The sequence below is a fragment of the Halictus rubicundus genome, chromosome 7 (assembly GCF_050948215.1).
Source record: "Halictus rubicundus isolate RS-2024b chromosome 7, iyHalRubi1_principal, whole genome shotgun sequence".
NCBI lineage: Eukaryota > Metazoa > Arthropoda > Insecta > Hymenoptera > Halictidae > Halictus > Halictus rubicundus.
The window spans coordinates 17971012-17989928 of NC_135155.1; the positions used below are offsets into that span (position 1 = coordinate 17971012).

Here is an 18917-nt window from a genome sequence, read left to right on the forward strand (position 1 = left end):
CGGTCTGCCAGCACGTCAGCGTGAAACACCCTAGCGACGCGCTCGCAGTCCCAACACCAACTGAGCCCCTAAGTACCTGACCGCCGGCTGCGCGCGCAACCGTGGCGGGGGGTGGGCGCGATTTATGAATCGAATCGACGCGATCAACGAAAGGAACTTCGTACATCGGAATGGTTATAAGAGAAAATTCAAAAACTATGGTATAACGGTTGATACGTTTGATCAACAAGGTTTGGTTATGAATGACTATTGTGAAGGACTATATTTTGGCTATAACCAACAAAATATTAGTCATTTAACACTAGAACAAAATAGCTTATTTCGGATCTCTGAAAAGAAGACCTTGCCAAGGCTGATTTTGCGATCATCGTTTTTTCGTTCATTACCCTGACAATGAGTTTTAGTGCTGGACAGTGTAAGTATATTTGACTAATAAATTGCACTAGCATGTATAAAATTAAATTTTTGTACAGAAATTGAATAGAACAGAAATATAATTGAATTGTCGTCGTGACTGATTTGAATAAATCAGTATACTTTATAAGTATACTTTATATAAGTAGACTATAATGTTTTGGAAAATTTCGCGAAATGAAATACGAAAATCGATTCGATTGTTTCCAATAAATAGAATTATAGCCACAGAGGAGGTACAAAAATAGACATAATATCTTATGTCTTACAGGATGGACTTCCGTAACCCATAGTTGTCTGCAGTACCGACCTGAAAAGGAACTGTTTAGAGCGTCCTCTTCTCATGGACAACGGTTAGCTGAGAAACTATTTACTGAAATATGTATATTAGCATTGGAAAGCATAGGAAATGTTTGCATGTGAATGAATGTGACTTATCTACAACCCTCGAGAATCGAGAATAGCGAAATGAATGCTATGGTAGAGAAAGCGCTTGCCAGAATCGTCGTACGCTACGACTTTTATTTCCTTGTCCTGATTCATATTACAATTTTCTATTTTTCCACATTAGCGTTCAAGTTACAATTGTCTCTAATAAAACATTATTATAGTAAACATGGGCAATACGAAAGAACACGTTTATAGACTTTGAAAATACAATTTTCATTGATTCCTGGACATAAACATATTTATACACACATTTGTTTTATATATTAACCCATGTGTACAACTACATATTATATATATTCCTACAGTCTTTTAGCGATAATTAGAAGCTTAAAGTACGGAAATAAATATTTCAGTAACACGACAATGTTTGTTAATGATAATTAATTATATTCGAAAAACGAACATGAATAATATAGTAATTTATAGATGAACATTTAAATATTCATATGATGATCAAATTTGCAGAGCGGTTCGAGAAGACTTTCATATACGCATGTACGTATATGTATACATATACATAGTACAGCTCGCTGCTCGTACATGGACACAATCGATAGTAATGTAGTATACTATTGATTCATTACAATAATTTCATCGAATGATTGAACATGAATGAACTTTGCACTGCTCCATTTATTTCCATACGAAGTATATAAATTCAACTGTATTTATTTGTGCAATCATCACAAAGTATGACAAAACAATTAAACATTAATATACTATAGTAATTCGTTTTCAATTCGTCTGTAATTGATACGAATAACATAATTACTGGATTACGTTATACGTGTGTAAGCAGACTTTATTTCCTTCTGAGAACCGCAGTATGAGTGTACGCAGGCGTCGCTAGTAGCAAAAATGGCGTCGGTAGAAGTTGAGCGTGTCAAGGTAGGTGTCATTTTTTTGCAATTTTAGGTTTATTTACGTTCCTTCTGATCACCACAGCTACTCGAAACTGTTGTTCGAGTGTCACTCTTTGTATACAAATGTAAGCTTGAACTGCTGTCGACATATACATACGTAATGTTTAGAGTCCGTAGGGCGTTGGTTGTCGTCTGTCACAACAACAGTACACTTGATGAAGCGTTCTCGCTCCATTTAAAGATAGTACTGCTAATTTCCGGTCAGCTTATGTCGCTTAACACTTATGGCTAATTCGTGCTTTCAGTTGGAATCTAACATACGTAATTTGAAGTTGTCTGGCCATGTTGGATTCGACAGTCTTCCGGACCAGTTGGTTAATAAGTCTGTGCAAAATGGATTTGTTTTTAATATTCTCTGCATTGGTACGAAGCATATCTGACTTGAATCAAGGTATTACACATTTTTGTAAAAACTTATACTAACCGGCATTATTATAATAGGTGAGACTGGTCTGGGGAAATCTACACTTATGGATTCGCTCTTTAATACCAGTTTCGAGTCTACTCCGAGCCCCCACAATCTTCCGTCTGTGAAGCTCAAGGCGCACACGTACGAGTTACAGGAGAGCAATGTTAGACTGAAGTTAACTATCGTTGACACTGTTGGATATGGTGATCAAATTAATAAGGAAGATAGCTTTAAGGCGGTTGTTGATTACATAGATGCTCAGTTCGAGGCCTATTTGCAAGAAGAACTGAAAATTAAACGTTGCCTGGCAACTTACCACGATAGTCGCATTCACGTTTGTCTATACTTTATTTGTCCTACTGGCCATGGGTATGTATACACATAAAAATATATTTTACTCGATGTAAGTATCATATTTTTGTTATTTAACTGTACGTTCCGCATTTCATTGCAGATTAAAATCCATTGACCTTGTATGTATGAAGAAGCTTGACACAAAAGTAAATATCATTCCAATCATTGCTAAAGCAGACACAATCTCCAAGACCGAATTGCAAAAGTTTAAGAGCAAAATCATATCCGAATTGCAAAACAATGGAGTCCATATTTATCAGTTCCCCACTGACGATGAAAGCGTAACAGAAGTGAATACTAGTATGAATGCTCATGTACCCTTCGCAGTAGTTGGTAGTACCGATTTTGTACGAGTCGGAAATAAAATGATGCGTTCCAGGCAATACCCGTGGGGTACAGTGCAAGGTAGAGTATCATACTGTCATTAATGGAATCATTATCTTTTAAAGTATTTAACTAAACTGATCCTTTCTTATTATAGTGGAAAATGAATCCCATTGCGATTTCGTCAAATTGCGTGAGATGTTAATACGGACGAACATGGAAGATATGAGAGAGAAAACGCATTGTCGTCATTATGAGCTTTATCGTAAAAGACAACTGGAACAGGTAATCGTGTGAAGTAGCAACTTTGTTATATATATATTTAAGCAAAACCCTTGAATTTTTCATTTGAATTTCTAGATGGGCTTCAGTGACGTGGACAGCGAGAACAAACCAGTTAGTTTCCAACAGACATGCGAAGCGAAGAGAACTCTCCACTTGCAGGAGCTTCAGCAGAAGGAGGATGAAATGAGACAAATGTTCGTAGTGAGAGTGAAAGAAACGGAGGCTGAATTGAAGGAAGCAGAGAAAGAGGTATAAATTCACCTTTTTTTCTTTTTTATTCACCTTTAATATTTCAGTATATTGTCTGCAGAGCGATAATTTTGTTTTAATGTGCACCGTCTAGCTACACGTTAAATTCGACAAACTAAAAAAGGATCACACAGAGGAAAAGAAAAAGGTGGAGGAAAGCAGGAAGAAACTCGAGGACGACATTCTCGAATTAAATAGACGAAAGATGCAGTTCGCTCAGCAACCTCAGCATCATACGCTAACACTAGGGAAAAGCAAGAAGAAATAAAACAGATATTGTAACGCGCATCTTCTATCTCCATAACGTAACGAGTATTATTATCTTAATTATTTGATACTTGACTACTGAAATGACATATTAAATTATCCAAAGTTTCCAAGGCGCTGTAATTTTTTCTTATATTACTTAAACTAATAGGTTTTACGTACGCCAGACTGATAATTACGACAACAGTGATGTTTACCAAATTTAAGTTACTTTTATAATAACATATGCACCACAAAGAAACAAATAAAAATATATTTGTTACTTATTAAATCGACTCGTTTCAACAGCTTCGTCTTCGAGTTTCCGTCACCTTGTGATCGAGCGAGTCCGTAATTAAATATTTTATTGTTCAACAAAATATAACAATTAACACAATTGCATCGTACTTACATAAACCTAACGTTATTAATCGTACACGTTACGTGGAATATATGAAACGATTATGACGTAGACTTTACAAAAAGCATGTTTTGATTGCTAACGTGCAGCAAGAATTGAAAATAGTATATATGTGATACGATTATATGTATCACAAATCATGGAAAAACATATTTGACAATGGCCGTCGTGCGTCGAGCATCCGAAAATTATGCAAATGAATCATTGTTCCGTCAGAATTGCATAATAACCCCTGGAATACGTCACACGACGGCGGTCTAATGAGAAAGATTGATTTCCAAACGGAAAAAAAACTATTCGTTTCACGCGAAAAGATGGAATCAAAAGAACATTTTCAATACTCTGCGTGGAAGCAAGCAGGTACAAAACAACTTAATCTTAATCATATAGACAGACTTACCAAATAACGCGTTTATAATAATATAATATGGCGGAATCGCTTCATCCGTGCGTAGTAGAAATGATTTTACATGAAGCGCACTGAACAAAGTCTCGTTGCGTCGCGGTTCACAAGTTGTTGTTCACCATTTTATAAAATAAATACAGTCTCTGCGCCCGAAAAATGCGAAACGAAATGACAAACACAGAATGGATTACGTGTCACGCGTCCAACAGTAACGCACGAAACAAAGAATCCTACGATACAATATGGTCAATTGAAGGGAATAGGAAAGAGTCTAACAAAAAAATCCTCGAACGACAATAGCCTCAACGTGCCGACAATACTCGTCGCGCATTTCTTTGCTTTGGTATTCCTTTGCACATTCCTGTGCCCTTGCATTTCTGTGAACCCAACAAACACATCGCGTAATGTAATTTCGACGATAACGTTCTTCGTGAATCCCTTAGCCTACGTGTTTATTATAAAAGTACAAAACATATATATATATATATATATGTATATATATGTATATGTCTATATAAATATATATGTATGTATTATGGCAGTCATCGTGAAGCATTTTGCGAGAGTTAGCCGATTTGAGTACTGGTCGATTAACGTGCCAAACTGTGATAATTAATTTCAGGGTCGGCGGATATGACGCCGTTGCAACATGTAAGAAAAATTGGTACCGCCTCGATATTATCCTGCGAACAGAAAGTATAATTACGAGAGTTTACAATGATACAAAAACAAAACCGTTTTTCTCTTTCGTGTCCGTTCCGTAACGTTCTGTAACAATAATTTTGGCAGTCGTTGATTTCATTCGTCCGCAAAACGATAAACAAACGTGTATTTACAACGGAGAAGTGTAGACTGTGGACCGACCCTGCCATTTCTTATAATTTACGATCTATGTGCCTAGAGATATTTAAGTGCACTACGATATACGCCTTCGCAGGCTGCAGCAATGACCAAGTACGAGTTACGCGAGGATATTTTAACGTCTCAGGGGAAAACAAATTGCGTTACGCAATCTCGAGAGACTCGTGTGAACCTTATATCGTAGTTTTACGAGACGGAATCGTTCGTGGAAAAGTACAATTTCCTGTAGCGTTAATGGGACAAGCTCTTGACCTAGGCTGGCGTTGCCCGAGTCCTTAATTGCACTTCTAATCATATACGCGTGAATTAAGTTCGAAGTATCTTCAGGTTGGAGGCAAGTCAATTGATTGCTGAAGGCCCGCAAGCTTTTACCATCTTCGCGTTGCGTTCTATTAGCGTGAATGCATCGTTCAGGGAAATTACACAAAAATACCCTAACATTTACAACTGCTTTGCATCGTAGAAAATTAACTTTCTAGCGCAAGTCGTTCTTAAGATATCAAATGTGTAACCTTGAACAGAGTCTGTGAGAAAATCGTTGAAGGTAACGTTCTTGCATCACAGAACCGTTTTCTACCTTGTCAAAATGTGGCCTTTAGCAGCCAATGGAGTTCGATCCAACAATTTTTACAAGATGGTAGTAGTTGGACGATGGATCGTTATCTTCACAGTGAACGACATTCCGATCAGCTGCCACTGGCGTCGTTTCAACATACCGTTTTGCGAACTTTGGTCATTGCGGTCGTAGAGCTACCTCTAACCAGGTGCATTGCCCTCTTGTCTATTTCTGTTAGACAATTTCCAAATCAAGCGTCAATATGCCTGTCATTCGTGGAATGCATGACACTTAACCCTTTCGGTGCTATATAGAGATTTGAGCGTTTAACGAAACGAACTCTGTAGGTATAGCGAATCGCACCTAGTATGGATCCACGATCGCCGAACAAGTCGCGTCGATTGCGTCCCTAAACGCTCAAAGCATCAAAAGGGTTAAACGTTTAAGCGACGAAGCGTGTGAATATCGTACAAAAAAGGGAAATAGTCTTGTACCTTCATCACGCGAAATAATTAACGATAGAAGTACAAATAAATACGCAGGTCGCGTTTGTAGAGAACCCTTCAAGATCTGGTGTTCACCTTCAGTTTTCTAACTCTGCGTTTAAAATACCGAAGACGGCCAGATTAGACGTAACTTGCGAAATGCGCAAACCAGGAGAAACAATTTCATCGGTTCATTACACTCTTTAGACGATATTCGCTGGAAGCAATTTTCCGTGGTAGCCAAGTGGTTCCACTTATCTGCCCCACCCCTGTGCATCCTGTACAAACGCAACGCATGCCTCGATAGTATACAATGGAAACGATTAAATGTAAATGCACGTACATTCGTCGAGATTAATCGATAGAGTAGAGTAAGAGGGGTAACACACACTCGAGCGCGGAAAATTCAGTATTTCGGCTCTCGAGTGTCTTCGCGCAAGAAGATGGCATATTAACACGCTTGCAAGGACGTACGTTATAGAATAATTAGTGCTCCCTAGCCGTAGTTACATGACATGTAAGAAAAAATAGTGCCGTCCCCCTGTATAACTTATGCATCTAAGAGATAGGTGCACTTGGTACAAACGTGTGTTTAATCCGCGAATAGAATAGAAGACGTGTGTAATCGTGAGATAGCATAGCGTGACGCGAGAACGTAACACGCGTTATTGGAACTGTCGCTGATAGGCGGATAAAGAGCCCTCGAATCCCTCAACATCGTCAACGCACCCGACAGCGGTTGGAAAGAAGGAAACAGGCTGGCCACGCGGAATCTGATTCGGTAATATCGATCGTGGCCGTTCCAACCCCAGCGTCAGTATCCTCTATCAGCGTGGTTCCCCTAAAAACTCGCCACGGTTCAGTCACCTTTCGCGCACACAAACAAAACGAAACCGCGCCGCGCCTCGTAACGCCACCCTGTCGACCAGTCGTGTGTACTCTACTTGCACGTAACAGACTAACAGCAGCATGAACGTGTGAAGTAGCGTGGACTTTGTAACAGGCACTGTGCTTTTAGGCTAGCGGGCCGAGACGAATTCCGCCGGGGGGCTGCGATACTTGGCGCGAATTGGAAGAAAGTTGGTGTGCTTGTTGCCGAGGGGTGAAGGCGGCGTGCTCTCGCGGTTGAGGGTCCTCACCTGACAGGGGTCATGCCTCGCCAAGAAATGCTCCAAGGTGTCCCAACCGCCGCCCACTCTGACCATCATGTGTCTACCCTTCAGCAACTGCGAACATACGTAGCCTGGGTCATTAGCAGCTCCTACTCGGCCACGCTGAATTCCACTTTAAGGGGGCCGGCATGGTTTGAAATCCATATACTAATGCAAGGGTCAAAATCTAGACAAACTGCCGCTTCAATATCGCAATGAGCAGTTTAGAACTGGTCGATTGTGTTTGCTAAAAGTCCAATCTACGTCTGTATGGAGCCCAAATTGCGAATTTCTACCTGATCGTGGAGTAATTTGTAATATTCGGCGGAAAATTCGAATTCTGAAGCAAGTATGACGTCACAAGATTTAGTGTTCGTGTCGAAAAAAAGGCTCCATACAGACGTAGCAAGGACATGTACAAACACGGTGGTATGCATTTTTAATTGATTACTTACTTATTTAAGACGTAAATGTCTAGGCACAATTTTGCGGTTCCGCTTACTAGCGCCACGGTCTCTCCGCGGCAAACACTGTGCGTTGCGATAGAATACGGTCGATAATGCAGATCGATAGTACAGGCTTACGTACGTACGATATGTATGCTTCCGGATATTGTAAATTACTCCACGATCAGGTAGAAATTCGCAATTTGGGTTCCATACAGACGTAGATTGGACTTTTAGGAAACACAATCGACCACTTCTAAACTGCTCATTGCGATATTGAAGCGGCAGTTTGTCTAGATTTTGACCCTTGCATACGTATATGGATTTCAAACCATGCCGGCCCCCTTAAGAGGATTCGCTGCAGCATCCCGATGCACCAGAGTGCATTGTTGATCGCGAATTATAAATCTTTAACCTTTACGCAAAATTCACAAGTTTGTCCCTGACCACTATAGCAAGCACCGCGACCCTTTAAAGGTTAAAAGGTGGCGAACGATCGCCGGTAGGTAATGCATTAGATTTTTCTCGAATATGAAACTCGAGGAAGACCGGAAGAAGGTTCCTGACAAAGGAGTAAGTTATTAATAACCACAAACGTGACAAAGTTATATAGATAGTTAGAAATGAGAAATCGTGAAAATTCATATTACAACTATGGTGGAAAGTAAGTTGATAAATCCGAAAGTGATCGAACGCTTATGGCTGGTTGTGTGCCACACAGGGACCATAACTGTTATAACTAGACTGCGGATTTTATGCATTTATGACAAAAATGGGTAAGCAGTGGACGTATTAAAAAGATTTAAGAGCACCAACGCATTGGTTTTAGCTTAATAAAATAATTAAAAGCAGAAAGAAATTTTTATTTCGCTCCTGGGTCTTGCAATCAGTGGAAATATTAATATTATAAAGAAAATATATTAATAAAGAAAAAAAGTCATGGAATAACAAGTATTTTGTTATCTCTCTGCTTTGAGCAATCGAAACCGTTTTGCTTCATCGATAACAGAGGAGTATCCAATGTTTTTCATAACTGTTATTTGTCACCAAAAACTTACGATGACTCATGATTTTTATCGTAGATAATTTTCGATTAACTGTTACTTTTGGTCCCCGGTGTTACATCCTCGCAAGTTTGACAAATAGATTGTATCGATGACAATTGTTACCGACCCTGATGAAGACGTTTCGTCCCGCGATATGGTATCGACCTTCGCCAACTTTGCGCACCTTCAGCTTCGAGCACTTCTCGGAGGGACATTGGCAGAGTCTCTGCACAGCCTCTGTGGCTCTCCTCACCTAAAACAAAGAGCAGAACACGATGTATTTTTACGTTGACAGCGGGACAGTCTGATGGACGAAGAACGATCGGCCGTCGAAGATGCGTAACGACCGGTTTTGCGTACGCAGGAATTCGACACGCGAGAATCTACGAGCGTGCAAACGCATACGTGAAAAGGCTTAAAGGGAGCCGTTTACTTCCATTGTTCCGTTCTTCCTTTCTCCCTTGCTCACGCCATTCATAGGTGAACGCGATGCGAGCCTGGAGTCTTGTTTCTATACCGTTTCAGTAATCTCTCCCGCATGCGAGCGGACTTACGGTGAGAATCTTGTAAATCACCGTTTACACCGGAAAAAGTTCCATTTAAAAATGTGCAATTAAGAAATCGACCGCTTGTTTTATAATATCAGATCCGGCTCGCTTTGAACACTGGTGGAAGAAGAATCTTATGAATATGTATTTCTCTTTCACCACGGTGTACACTTGTTTGCAAACATTATAAATTGTTCCGCTCCCTGGGAACGACTGTTGCGAGTGACTTCAACTTGTCAGGATAATATTAGAGTTTCTGTGCGCATTGGGAAAATTATTGTATTGGTCGTCCTTTGGAATAACTGGCCAGCTATTATGACTATCCTGCGATCCAATTACGGAACGGACTAAATCAATAGAATGCTCTGCGCTGGCCGTGTCGAGGCCGGAATTACAAAGCGAGGGGTCAAGCGTCGAGTGTTCGAACGAATCGTTAGTATTTCTAAATTCCTGAAAGAGAAACGCTTCGCACGCGATATAATGAATGACTGCGAGGAGCGACGCCACTTAACGGGCAGTTTGATAGACATATTCTGCTAGAAGCTGTTTTACCTTGCGATCGAGTTCCGTTATGGGCCCGGTGTGTTCCGGCGGCTCAGCTGGCGAGGGCAAAGGTGAGCTCGACGGTGATGGAACCTCGTCCGGGTCTTCCGCGCTTCCACGCGACCAATCGTCTTCCGTGGTGTCGCTGGGCACACCGTCGCTACCCTGTGGCCCATTATCGCTGACGGACCGTCGCATTTCGGGCTCGTGGGTGGTGCCCGTCGTTGTGTCCAGCCATCTTGTCGCTGGCGAGGTCACCTCCGATGCTGAGCTACGGAACACAACACGAGACGAACTTAATTCGAAAGAATCGTGACCGCAACCGTCCTCACATAAACGTTCTACACAGATTCTAATCCGTTCGATGGGAACTCGTGTTAACACTAGAACTACCGAGCAATAAATACAACTGAAATATTACTTTGTAATAATGGCAAGACTACATCTGTTCAAACCTATTACCATTTTTACTCTAACGTGTGCTTCAATGGAAAAGTTCATTCAAAAAATTCTGATGAAAACATCTTTATAATTTCAGTAATTGTGAAAGAAAAAATTAGGAGTCAGTCATTCTGACTGGTTCGGTAGTTCTGGAAGTTCCTAAGAGCATAAAGAAACAAGTTCGAACAGAATTTTCTTGTGATTGTTTGTTTCGATCGTAACTCTTCTGTAGAATTAGCACCCACAGCTCGGCGAGATGAAAATACTCGGAAGGCTTTTGATTTCACTGTAATGATTAAAGGTTCCGGCGCACGCGCCAGTAACACGATACAGTAATTCGCTGTGATTCTTCGTTAAAAAGCATCTCGGAACGGTTTTTGCGACAACGGTAGTTAACAGAGACTGGCTCGCGCGCTTTCTGTTGCTTATCATAATTACGCCGTGCCGCGCCGGCGCGGCGCGTCGTATCTGCCACGGGTTTGCCGTAAATACCGTAAGCTTTACACGCCATGAAACACCGCCACTCCTACGGCATTGCGTTACGGTTGAGGTAAGTGTGTATGCTGTATTTCTTAGAATGTAACGCCTCGCAGATTTGCCCATTAGGCGAATCCTTTTTCAGCAAACCGAGAGAGACTCGTCGAATCTGACGACCGGCTATCTTCTCGAATCGTGTTTCATCGGGTCGTAGGTCGCTATTCGGATAGACTCGCGCTGCACCGCGGACGAACCATAAAAATGTAATTGATCATATTAAGCGAATGTTTTATTCAATCGATCCGAACTTTAGTTTCAATTATACTTCCTTCCCGGTCCTGCTGGCTTAAAGTGCCGATCTTCAGTTTCAAGAAGACCCTCTTGCATGCAATCCACATCTCTTCAAAAGTTAGGCAAAATTCAATTTCAATGCTTGAAATGGATCAAATGCTTGATCCGTTGGGTTCCTCGTGAACTAACAAGTGGGAGGTTTGCTCTCTCGGTTTAGAAGGAAAGGTGTCTTGCACAAAATGACAGGTCAGCTCCCGATGTTTCGGTACACAACTTGCAACCGGTAGCCTCCAATAATTATTTAAAGCCTCCAATAGAAACCTATTGAGATAATTAAGAGAAGGTGACGGAAGACTGGATGGAGCTCTGATTAGAGAGTGATTCGATAGACGACGGACGGAATAGCGATCAACCGTCGATCGTTTTGACTGGTGGACGTCGGTGACGAGAAAAGCGAACCGTTCAAGGAGCGATAGCAGTATCGTTGGTTCTACCTGCTGTGTTTTATCTTCTCGGCTGGTGGCCGAGGCGTCGCGGTCGGGGACGGCGATTGGAATTGCCAAGAGACCAGGCTGCTGTGAGATATACCGCTATCGGACAAACAGTGAAGATCCCTCTCTTGTTCCGCGGCAATTTCCCTCTCGAGCTGCACGAGCCCCGGTGGCTCCACGGAATAGATCGAAGCCAATCGAGCCACCTCCAATAGGCACAGCACGACGTTCCGTGGTTGTCCGTGGAGAACTGCCAATTATAGGTATCGTGCTATTAAATAATTGTGCATTACACCGTATTATACGTATTAGACGGTAACGCACAGCTCTGCGGCTCCTTTATGGGAACCAGCTGGTTACGGTCTTCTCATACTACCACGATTTTTGCGCATCCTACAGTAGAACGGAATCGTAAAGTATTCGAAAAATGTCTCACGGCCGATCGAAATTCAAATATCGTCGTCTTTAACCTTCTCGCTATGGCGCACGTCGGTCGAGCAACGGTTGCGCGCAATATAGGACGCTAATGTTGCGCATCGGAGCAATAAAAACATCATCAGCTTCGAGCCACAGGTGAATCGAGAACCAACAATGTTCTTTGTGTTTCCCCTCGATTTTCACGCAAAATAAACATTTTCTTTCTCAATCAGAAGACACAGAATTTCTCAAGTCTTCGCGCTATCTTTAAATGGGTCATTCTTGTTATAAATGCAATAAGATCTGCAATCCAATCGTGTGCAATAAAACTTCTGTTGTACAGTAATATATGCGCAAATTGAATTACTCGGTCGTGCGAAACAATAAATTCGAAATGCTCTAGCTCGCGCGATAGCTCTAACGTTAATCCAGAATTATAGACGATGCTAGTACCGTTCTGTGGCGAAGCGAAGTCGGCGTCAGAGGTGAGAAGGTTAACGATGTTGTGCTAAGCATAAACCAATATTTTCTTTTCGAATAATTGAACGCCGCGCGGCGGACGAACAGATGTAGGACCGAAACGTTTCAACCTCGCGGTTCCAGAGATCCTGCCTCCATAGAATCCCGTCGAAAACACGTGGCTCGACTCGGTTTCCACGTCGTTCTTTTTCCAGCAGCGCGTCGCACGCATCGTATTGTTTTCGATGGCATTCGAAACCGGTCAGCCCCCACCGAAGAGCCCTCTCGCTCCTTTTTTTTCCACTTCTCGCGGTAGAGACACGGTTAATTCGAGGCGATTACTCTCGCCTCGGATACGGTTTGGATTCGCATACTCGGCCCGCAACGGTCGCGGGAACGTAGAGGAAGCGGTGGTAATATGTACCCTCAGTTTCGTACAGGGTGTCTCACCTGACTCGAGCATCTAAAATATCTCGCTTGTTCATTGTGATGAAACAAAATTTCAGAGGAAAATATTAGTCGAGGGGCAAATATTGTTCAAGGTTATATTTCTTGAGATTTCGAGGTCATCGAAGTTTTTCTTGAATGGAATGATATGTTTTTATTAACTTGGCTATATGACAGCCGAGGTCAAGACGAATCCAACGACCTGTAATATCATGACCTTCACGTGACCTTCAGTTTGTTGTCACTAACGATTCCACACCATACGCCATAAAGTTTGCCTCTCTGAACCAACTAATGCTTTCCTCTGAAATTTTCTTCCATCATAAAAAATAAGCGAGATGTTTTGGATGCTCGAGTCAGGTGATTCATTGAGAAATTCATAACTTGCATTCATTTGAATTTCCGTTTAAAATGTAGACAAACTCGTGTGGTTACTTGTGATAAAAGGCGCAAGTGAAAGAAAAATAATTTCATTGAATATGCAAAGATTATGGAAATGTCATTTTTGGACCTCTTATAGAAGTGAGTCAAATCATTGTTTTTGGTAACATTTGGACATCAACAGGATACAAATGCAACAAATTCTCTTCTTTGAATGCAAGAATCGCACACATTACCATCTCTTCCTCTGATTGGCAGCCATGGCGGTCAACCGATGGAGACAGAGGAGGATCGATACGCGGAAATTGGTATGAATTGGCAAGATTTACCGAGATCGTCGCTCTCGAACAAGAGGTTCTCGTGGACGCCCAGACGCCGGCAGAATTGAATGAAATTCTCCATGTTGTCGCGCGAGAAGAAGCTCCGTCTAGCTGCGTTCTCCCAGCAACGGCCTCTTATCACAGGTATCGGCTAAAAGACGTTCATAACACATTTCTCATTGGTGACAAGACCATTACAAGCCGGAAACAGTGATCATAGCAGCTGATAAAATTAGTCGAACCACAGTACCGCAAGGTGTACAGAGTGTCTTCAAATAATCTGCCGTTGTTACCTAATCGCTACGAAATCGTGGATGATATAAAATAAAATCAACATTTTCCTTGCAGATTATGATGACGCGGGTAACAAATTTTTCAAGGTTATCTGAAGGTCACCTTGCATCTTGTAACTGTTGAAACAACAAAAAGTTTGTGTAGTCTGACGAATGGTTAAGCGCATACAAGGTCAGAGTTAGGTCAATTCGTCTTTGAAATTTTGGTGCCATAGACATTCTACTGTGGGTCACGTTGCTGTGCATTATTCATGTTACTTGAGCAGTAGACAATGGAAATTTAATAAGACTTTGTGACGCTTTGAAATTCTCGATATTCTGTGAACACAGGAGGTACATTTTTATGCAATTCTTATGTTTGTAGAATACCGTAAAAAAATATACTTTCACAAGGATCAGGTGTAGTGCACTTATCACCCATAACGGCAGACAGTTTATCCGTCGAGATAATAATTACTCACCCCTTTGGCCCTTCCTGCATCGATCGCCACCCTCGCTTTCTCCTGGATGACTCTCGCCAATCGACACACAACCACCCCATTGTCAAGCGCGTCGAAGAAGTTGTCCCCAGTTACGTACTCCGAGTCTGAAACGCGAACAACAGAGTTTTCGAATTAATCGAGAAACCTCATTTTCGAGCCTACGGTTGGTTTTTTGATTCTTATGATCTCCGTGGTCGACGAGCGACTCGGCGTACTGCGTAAACGGTCACTTGAAACCAGTCAAAGGTATCGACGAAGTGGCGCCTTTGTTGGGAACAATGGAGCCAACCCTCCTTTGCACTCCTCGCCGCAGTCAAATTCTTCTCGAGCTAGGGTGGGTCCCGCTTTGTTACAGAAATATTCTGCGAGCAAGTTCTTCGCGAGCGAAGTGTGCGTCGGGGGAAATTTAATTACGCCCTTTCATGGCCCTTCGGTAGGCGTAACAATGCCAACCGACCGAAGGGCAGGGACCAGGATTGTTTTCGGAGAATCGCAAAACAATTAGGGAAATTTAGAAAATTTTGCGAAACTCCGTGCAAGCGGAGTAATTCATGTATGTTGCAAATCTATTTGTGATTGTGCTACAACTTGATTTTACTTGCAGCATTAATTGTTCCACTTCTCCGTGAAATCACATAATTCTTTGAGCTTCTGAGATCGTAAAGTTCGCCGGTAAATTACGATAGCCAGTTTCACGTGGCAAATTAACCTCGGGCCAAGCGAATTACTATCGAGGTCCATCGAATTGTACGGAGGTCCGTGAGATGACACGGTTGCGTCAGGGAACGTGAGAAACGATCGAGCGGCCTGGATCGCTTCGGATTTATCAGCGAAACCGCTACCTATGGAAGCCCCATTCGGATCGACTTCGATCTCGATCGGCACGTACATACAGTCCGCGGCACGGTGAATCATTATGCGACTCAAATCCATTCATCAAAGCGATGCGATCCGATTAGAGGGGTTAAAGAGGTGCACCGATCGATGCATCATGATCGAAGAAACGACTGAGCCCTGGACCGTTACGTGAAAGACTCAGTGTGGGCATCTCGAATCCATCAGACGATAATCGTCGACAAAACACTACGGTGATCTCTCCGTATATGTCGCCAAGGCCTGGATGACAAACGTCGCGGAATTATCCCCACTACCACGGGAGTGTGCTCATGGTGGTGAAATGGGATAATGGAAGGGGAAAAGGAGGAGAGGAAACAGATACAAATGAGCATCTTCTTGCGACACTGGCTCAGGTGTGTCTCCTGTACGATACAAGACCCGTGTTGTTGACAAATATCGAGAAGTCACTGTAGTTCCCTTGCTTAAAAAAATTGTATAGAATTATTTATTGCCACGTATCCCTTCAAGATTTCTACCTTTCCTCGAACCAATTCAGTCAGAATTTTCTGGAATTTTCATACGTCACTAAGTTTAAGACTTCTAGTCTTTTGCTCGATCACCAGAAATATATTTTCAGTAATATCTCTATCGAACCAAAATCGGTCGTTCGGAGGCACAAGCGACAGTAAACAATTTTATCAAATTTTTTTGGACCAAGAGAAACTAAGTTTTCTCGACGTTCAACAGGTTCGACGAGCCACTTGGTCGTTCCACGATTAAGAGGATCATCTACGATTCCGCTTGATCGAGTGTACTACTTCTGGAACGTCATCCCCAGCCGAGCCCGCATTAAATTCTGTCGCTTCCTCTCCGGCTGGATGTGAATCCGTCGAAAAATCGGGCCGGCTAGAAACTCGAGGAACGGGGTGCTCGGTCAAGCGCGAAATGATCTAGCCAGGACACTCTCACGATAGGCCAACTCGTGCGTGACTCTTCGAAATCATTTCAATTTCGTTCGTCGACGTGCGGCCGTGTAAAACCGAGCAACGAAGATCTATTCCAGCGAGAATTTTCGTCTTCCTTTATTTCTAATGTCATTATACGCATCATACAGTCATCTTAAGGGGGCCGGCAGGCATTTGGCCTTGACTGTCACGCTATGTTATCCTGTGCCTTTTCTTCTAGACATTTTACGTCTTAAATAAGTAAGTAATCAATTAAAAATGCATACCACCCTGTTTGTACATGTCTTTGCTACGTCTGTATGGAGCCTTTTTTTTTATACGAACACTAAATCTCTCGAAATTAAGAGAATCTCTCAGCGGCAGCCATATTGTGACGTCATACTTGCTTCAGAATTCGAGTTTTCTGCCGAATATTACAAATTACTCCACGATGAGGTAGAAATTCGCAATTTGGGCTCTATACAGACGTAGAGTGGACTTTTAGGAAACACAATTGACCGCTTCTAAACTGCTCATTGCAATATTGAAGCGGCAGTTTGTCTAGATTTTGACCCTTGCATACGTATATGGACTTCTAACGCTTATGTTACCAAATATATGCATAATCTCGGCAGCTCCTGACCAGCGCGCGCTGGATTGAACCTTCCTCTTTCGAACGAGCCCTTTACCAGCGGCAAAATATTCTTATATAAGGGCGAAAACTTGAGGCACGTGAAACCACTTTTTGTCGGTAATGTAGTCGCTCTACCTTATCGCGAATCTACGAAGACCGGGCTCCAAATTCCTTGAAGCTACGGTTCAAAGAACTTCGATAAGAAATATAAACATACTCTTGTCCAATTGTACCAACATAACTGACATTAAACAAATTACAATATGTCTCTGACGACAACCGTCCGTACGTTATCGATCGGAGTCTTTCTTCTTGATACATACAGGGTGTTTCGATTATCTGAAAACGGAAATATCTCGTGACGCAGTGAAGTTACGAAAAGAATTTGTTTACAAAAATTATCAGGTACGAAGGGAACAATTTTACGGTGTAATTTTGTCCAGGACTCGAATGGTGGTGGGGGATATTTCAAAGTCGAATTCATTTCTTTAAATGGTACCATGTATTTTTTGTTGCGACAACACGATAGTGACACATCCGGACGTTTCGCAGCTATGTACATTCTTGCGATTTGGAACGAGGAAAGACAAAAATGATTATCCTTATACGTCGCATAGTTCTGTCGCGGGGTGTGTGCCGTTCCTTTTGCGCGGACGGTCGTCGCGTCGATTCTCCCACGATCCCCCGGATAGAACGCGCGCGATAGATCGACGGCGGGGAATCTAAGGAAAACCCGCGACACGATCCATGCCACGTATAATAGATATAGGTGGGATACGATGGGAAATAGGAACTAGGTTGGGCCGACGGAGCGATAAAGCCTCGCAGATACGGATGGTAATGAGAACCGGCGCACAGGCTCGTGACTCGACCCGGTAACAATAGGGTTGCACCCGGGGCAGAACCGGGGAAAAAAGGTTTTAACGGCCGGGCTTATGGAGTAAAGTCCATCACACGTTCCACACACCGAGCACACGTGTAGGTGCAGCCGGAGCCACGTTCACGTTCACGTTTACTTGTAGCACAGGACGCCGCGCCGCGCCGCGCCGCGCCGGCTGAATCTGGATCGCGAATATTGTTCGCTTATGGCTGGGACACAATGGCAAAGCTCGTGATAACAGCTGCTCTCTCGAGTAGGATGCCTACCCCGTTTCGATCTTACGAAAGATCACGGGCGTGAGCGTATTCGAGTGCGAACCGAGCGACGAACTACAACTCGGTCACCCGGAACTGTGCGCGATACATACTCGCGAGCACACGCGTCTAATTTATGTTTGACGGTGCCCGCGCGACGGGGCAATAATGCCGGCCGAAGAAAGGCCCCGCAACGTACAGCGGTAATTAGATGCTGATATCGGAGCGAATTCGCCGGGGAACATTGTCCTACGCGGCAGATTTATAACTCGGACGGATTTGTGAACGTTTCAATAACGTCGGACACGGTACGAGTTTTCGTCCCGTGAAAGCGCTATGAAAGATTCTAGGGGCAAATTGAACGTATTGTCTTTCGGAGATGATATATAGCCGGCAATTAATCCTCGTCCGTTTCTCGTGTCTATTTCACACATTTTTCATTGGTTCTGATAAAACATAAAAGTTGTATAATTCGTCTTATTTGTTGCGAGCGCGGCGAATTCTTCCTGCGAAAGTCCTCGTGAAGATTCTTAAGAAAAATAGCAAACACAAATCAACCTGTAGAAAAGACTTAGAGTTAATGAAAGAAACTTGGTGTATATATTCTATAAATAATTGGCCACGTGACGAGCTGAGGTTTTTCAATTTAACAGAAAATCCGTTTCTTTTCAGAACTTCGACATTTTTGCAATTTTACGAATTTTAATAAAAGAAGAATGTCACGTTGTGCGTATTTGTATAAACTAACGATT

General features: G+C 42.5%; 2 protein-coding genes across 4 annotated transcripts in view; one reads left to right on the plus strand and one right to left on the minus strand.

The window, feature by feature from the left end:
* Positions 1 to 1668: 1668 nt before the first annotated feature.
* Positions 1669 to 3946, plus strand: Septin2 (septin 2). Its single transcript, XM_076790920.1, has 7 exons — positions 1669 to 1752; positions 2033 to 2150; positions 2229 to 2565; positions 2651 to 2955; positions 3032 to 3159; positions 3235 to 3408; positions 3503 to 3946. Exons 1-7 carry the CDS (start codon positions 1723 to 1725, stop codon positions 3674 to 3676), a joined length of 1266 nt encoding a protein of 421 aa, XP_076647035.1. The 5' UTR covers positions 1669 to 1722; the 3' UTR covers positions 3677 to 3946.
* Positions 3947 to 4004: 58 nt separating this feature from the next.
* Positions 4005 to 18917, minus strand: part of LOC143355795 (growth arrest-specific protein 2) — a 45380-nt gene continuing 30467 nt past the window's right edge. For 2 of the 3 annotated variants that reach the window (XM_076790916.1, XM_076790917.1), the window contains exons 3-8: positions 14596 to 14720; positions 13851 to 13992; positions 11821 to 12067; positions 10127 to 10388; positions 9154 to 9279; positions 6244 to 7609 (exon numbers count right to left, since the gene is read on the minus strand). In XM_076790916.1, coding sequence (XP_076647031.1) covers positions 7403 to 7609; positions 9154 to 9279; positions 10127 to 10388; positions 11821 to 12067; positions 13851 to 13992; positions 14596 to 14720 — 1109 coding nt within the window. In that variant the 3' untranslated portion in view covers positions 6244 to 7402. Of the gene's footprint in view, positions 4859 to 6243; positions 7610 to 9153; positions 9280 to 10126; positions 10389 to 11820; positions 12068 to 13850; positions 13993 to 14595; positions 14721 to 18917 lie in introns of those variants that run through there. The other variant, XM_076790918.1, reaches the window with a different exon arrangement.

Coding starts and splice junctions, on each gene's coding strand:
- Septin2 (XM_076790920.1), top strand. CDS start 1,723: ATGGCGTCGGTAGAAGTTGAGCGTGTCAAG. Junction 1,753..2,032: donor TAGAAGTTGAGCGTGTCAAG/GTAGGTGTCATT, acceptor TCGTGCTTTCAG/TTGGAATCTAACATACGTAA. Junction 2,566..2,650: donor ATTTGTCCTACTGGCCATGG/GTATGTATACAC, acceptor ATTTCATTGCAG/ATTAAAATCCATTGACCTTG.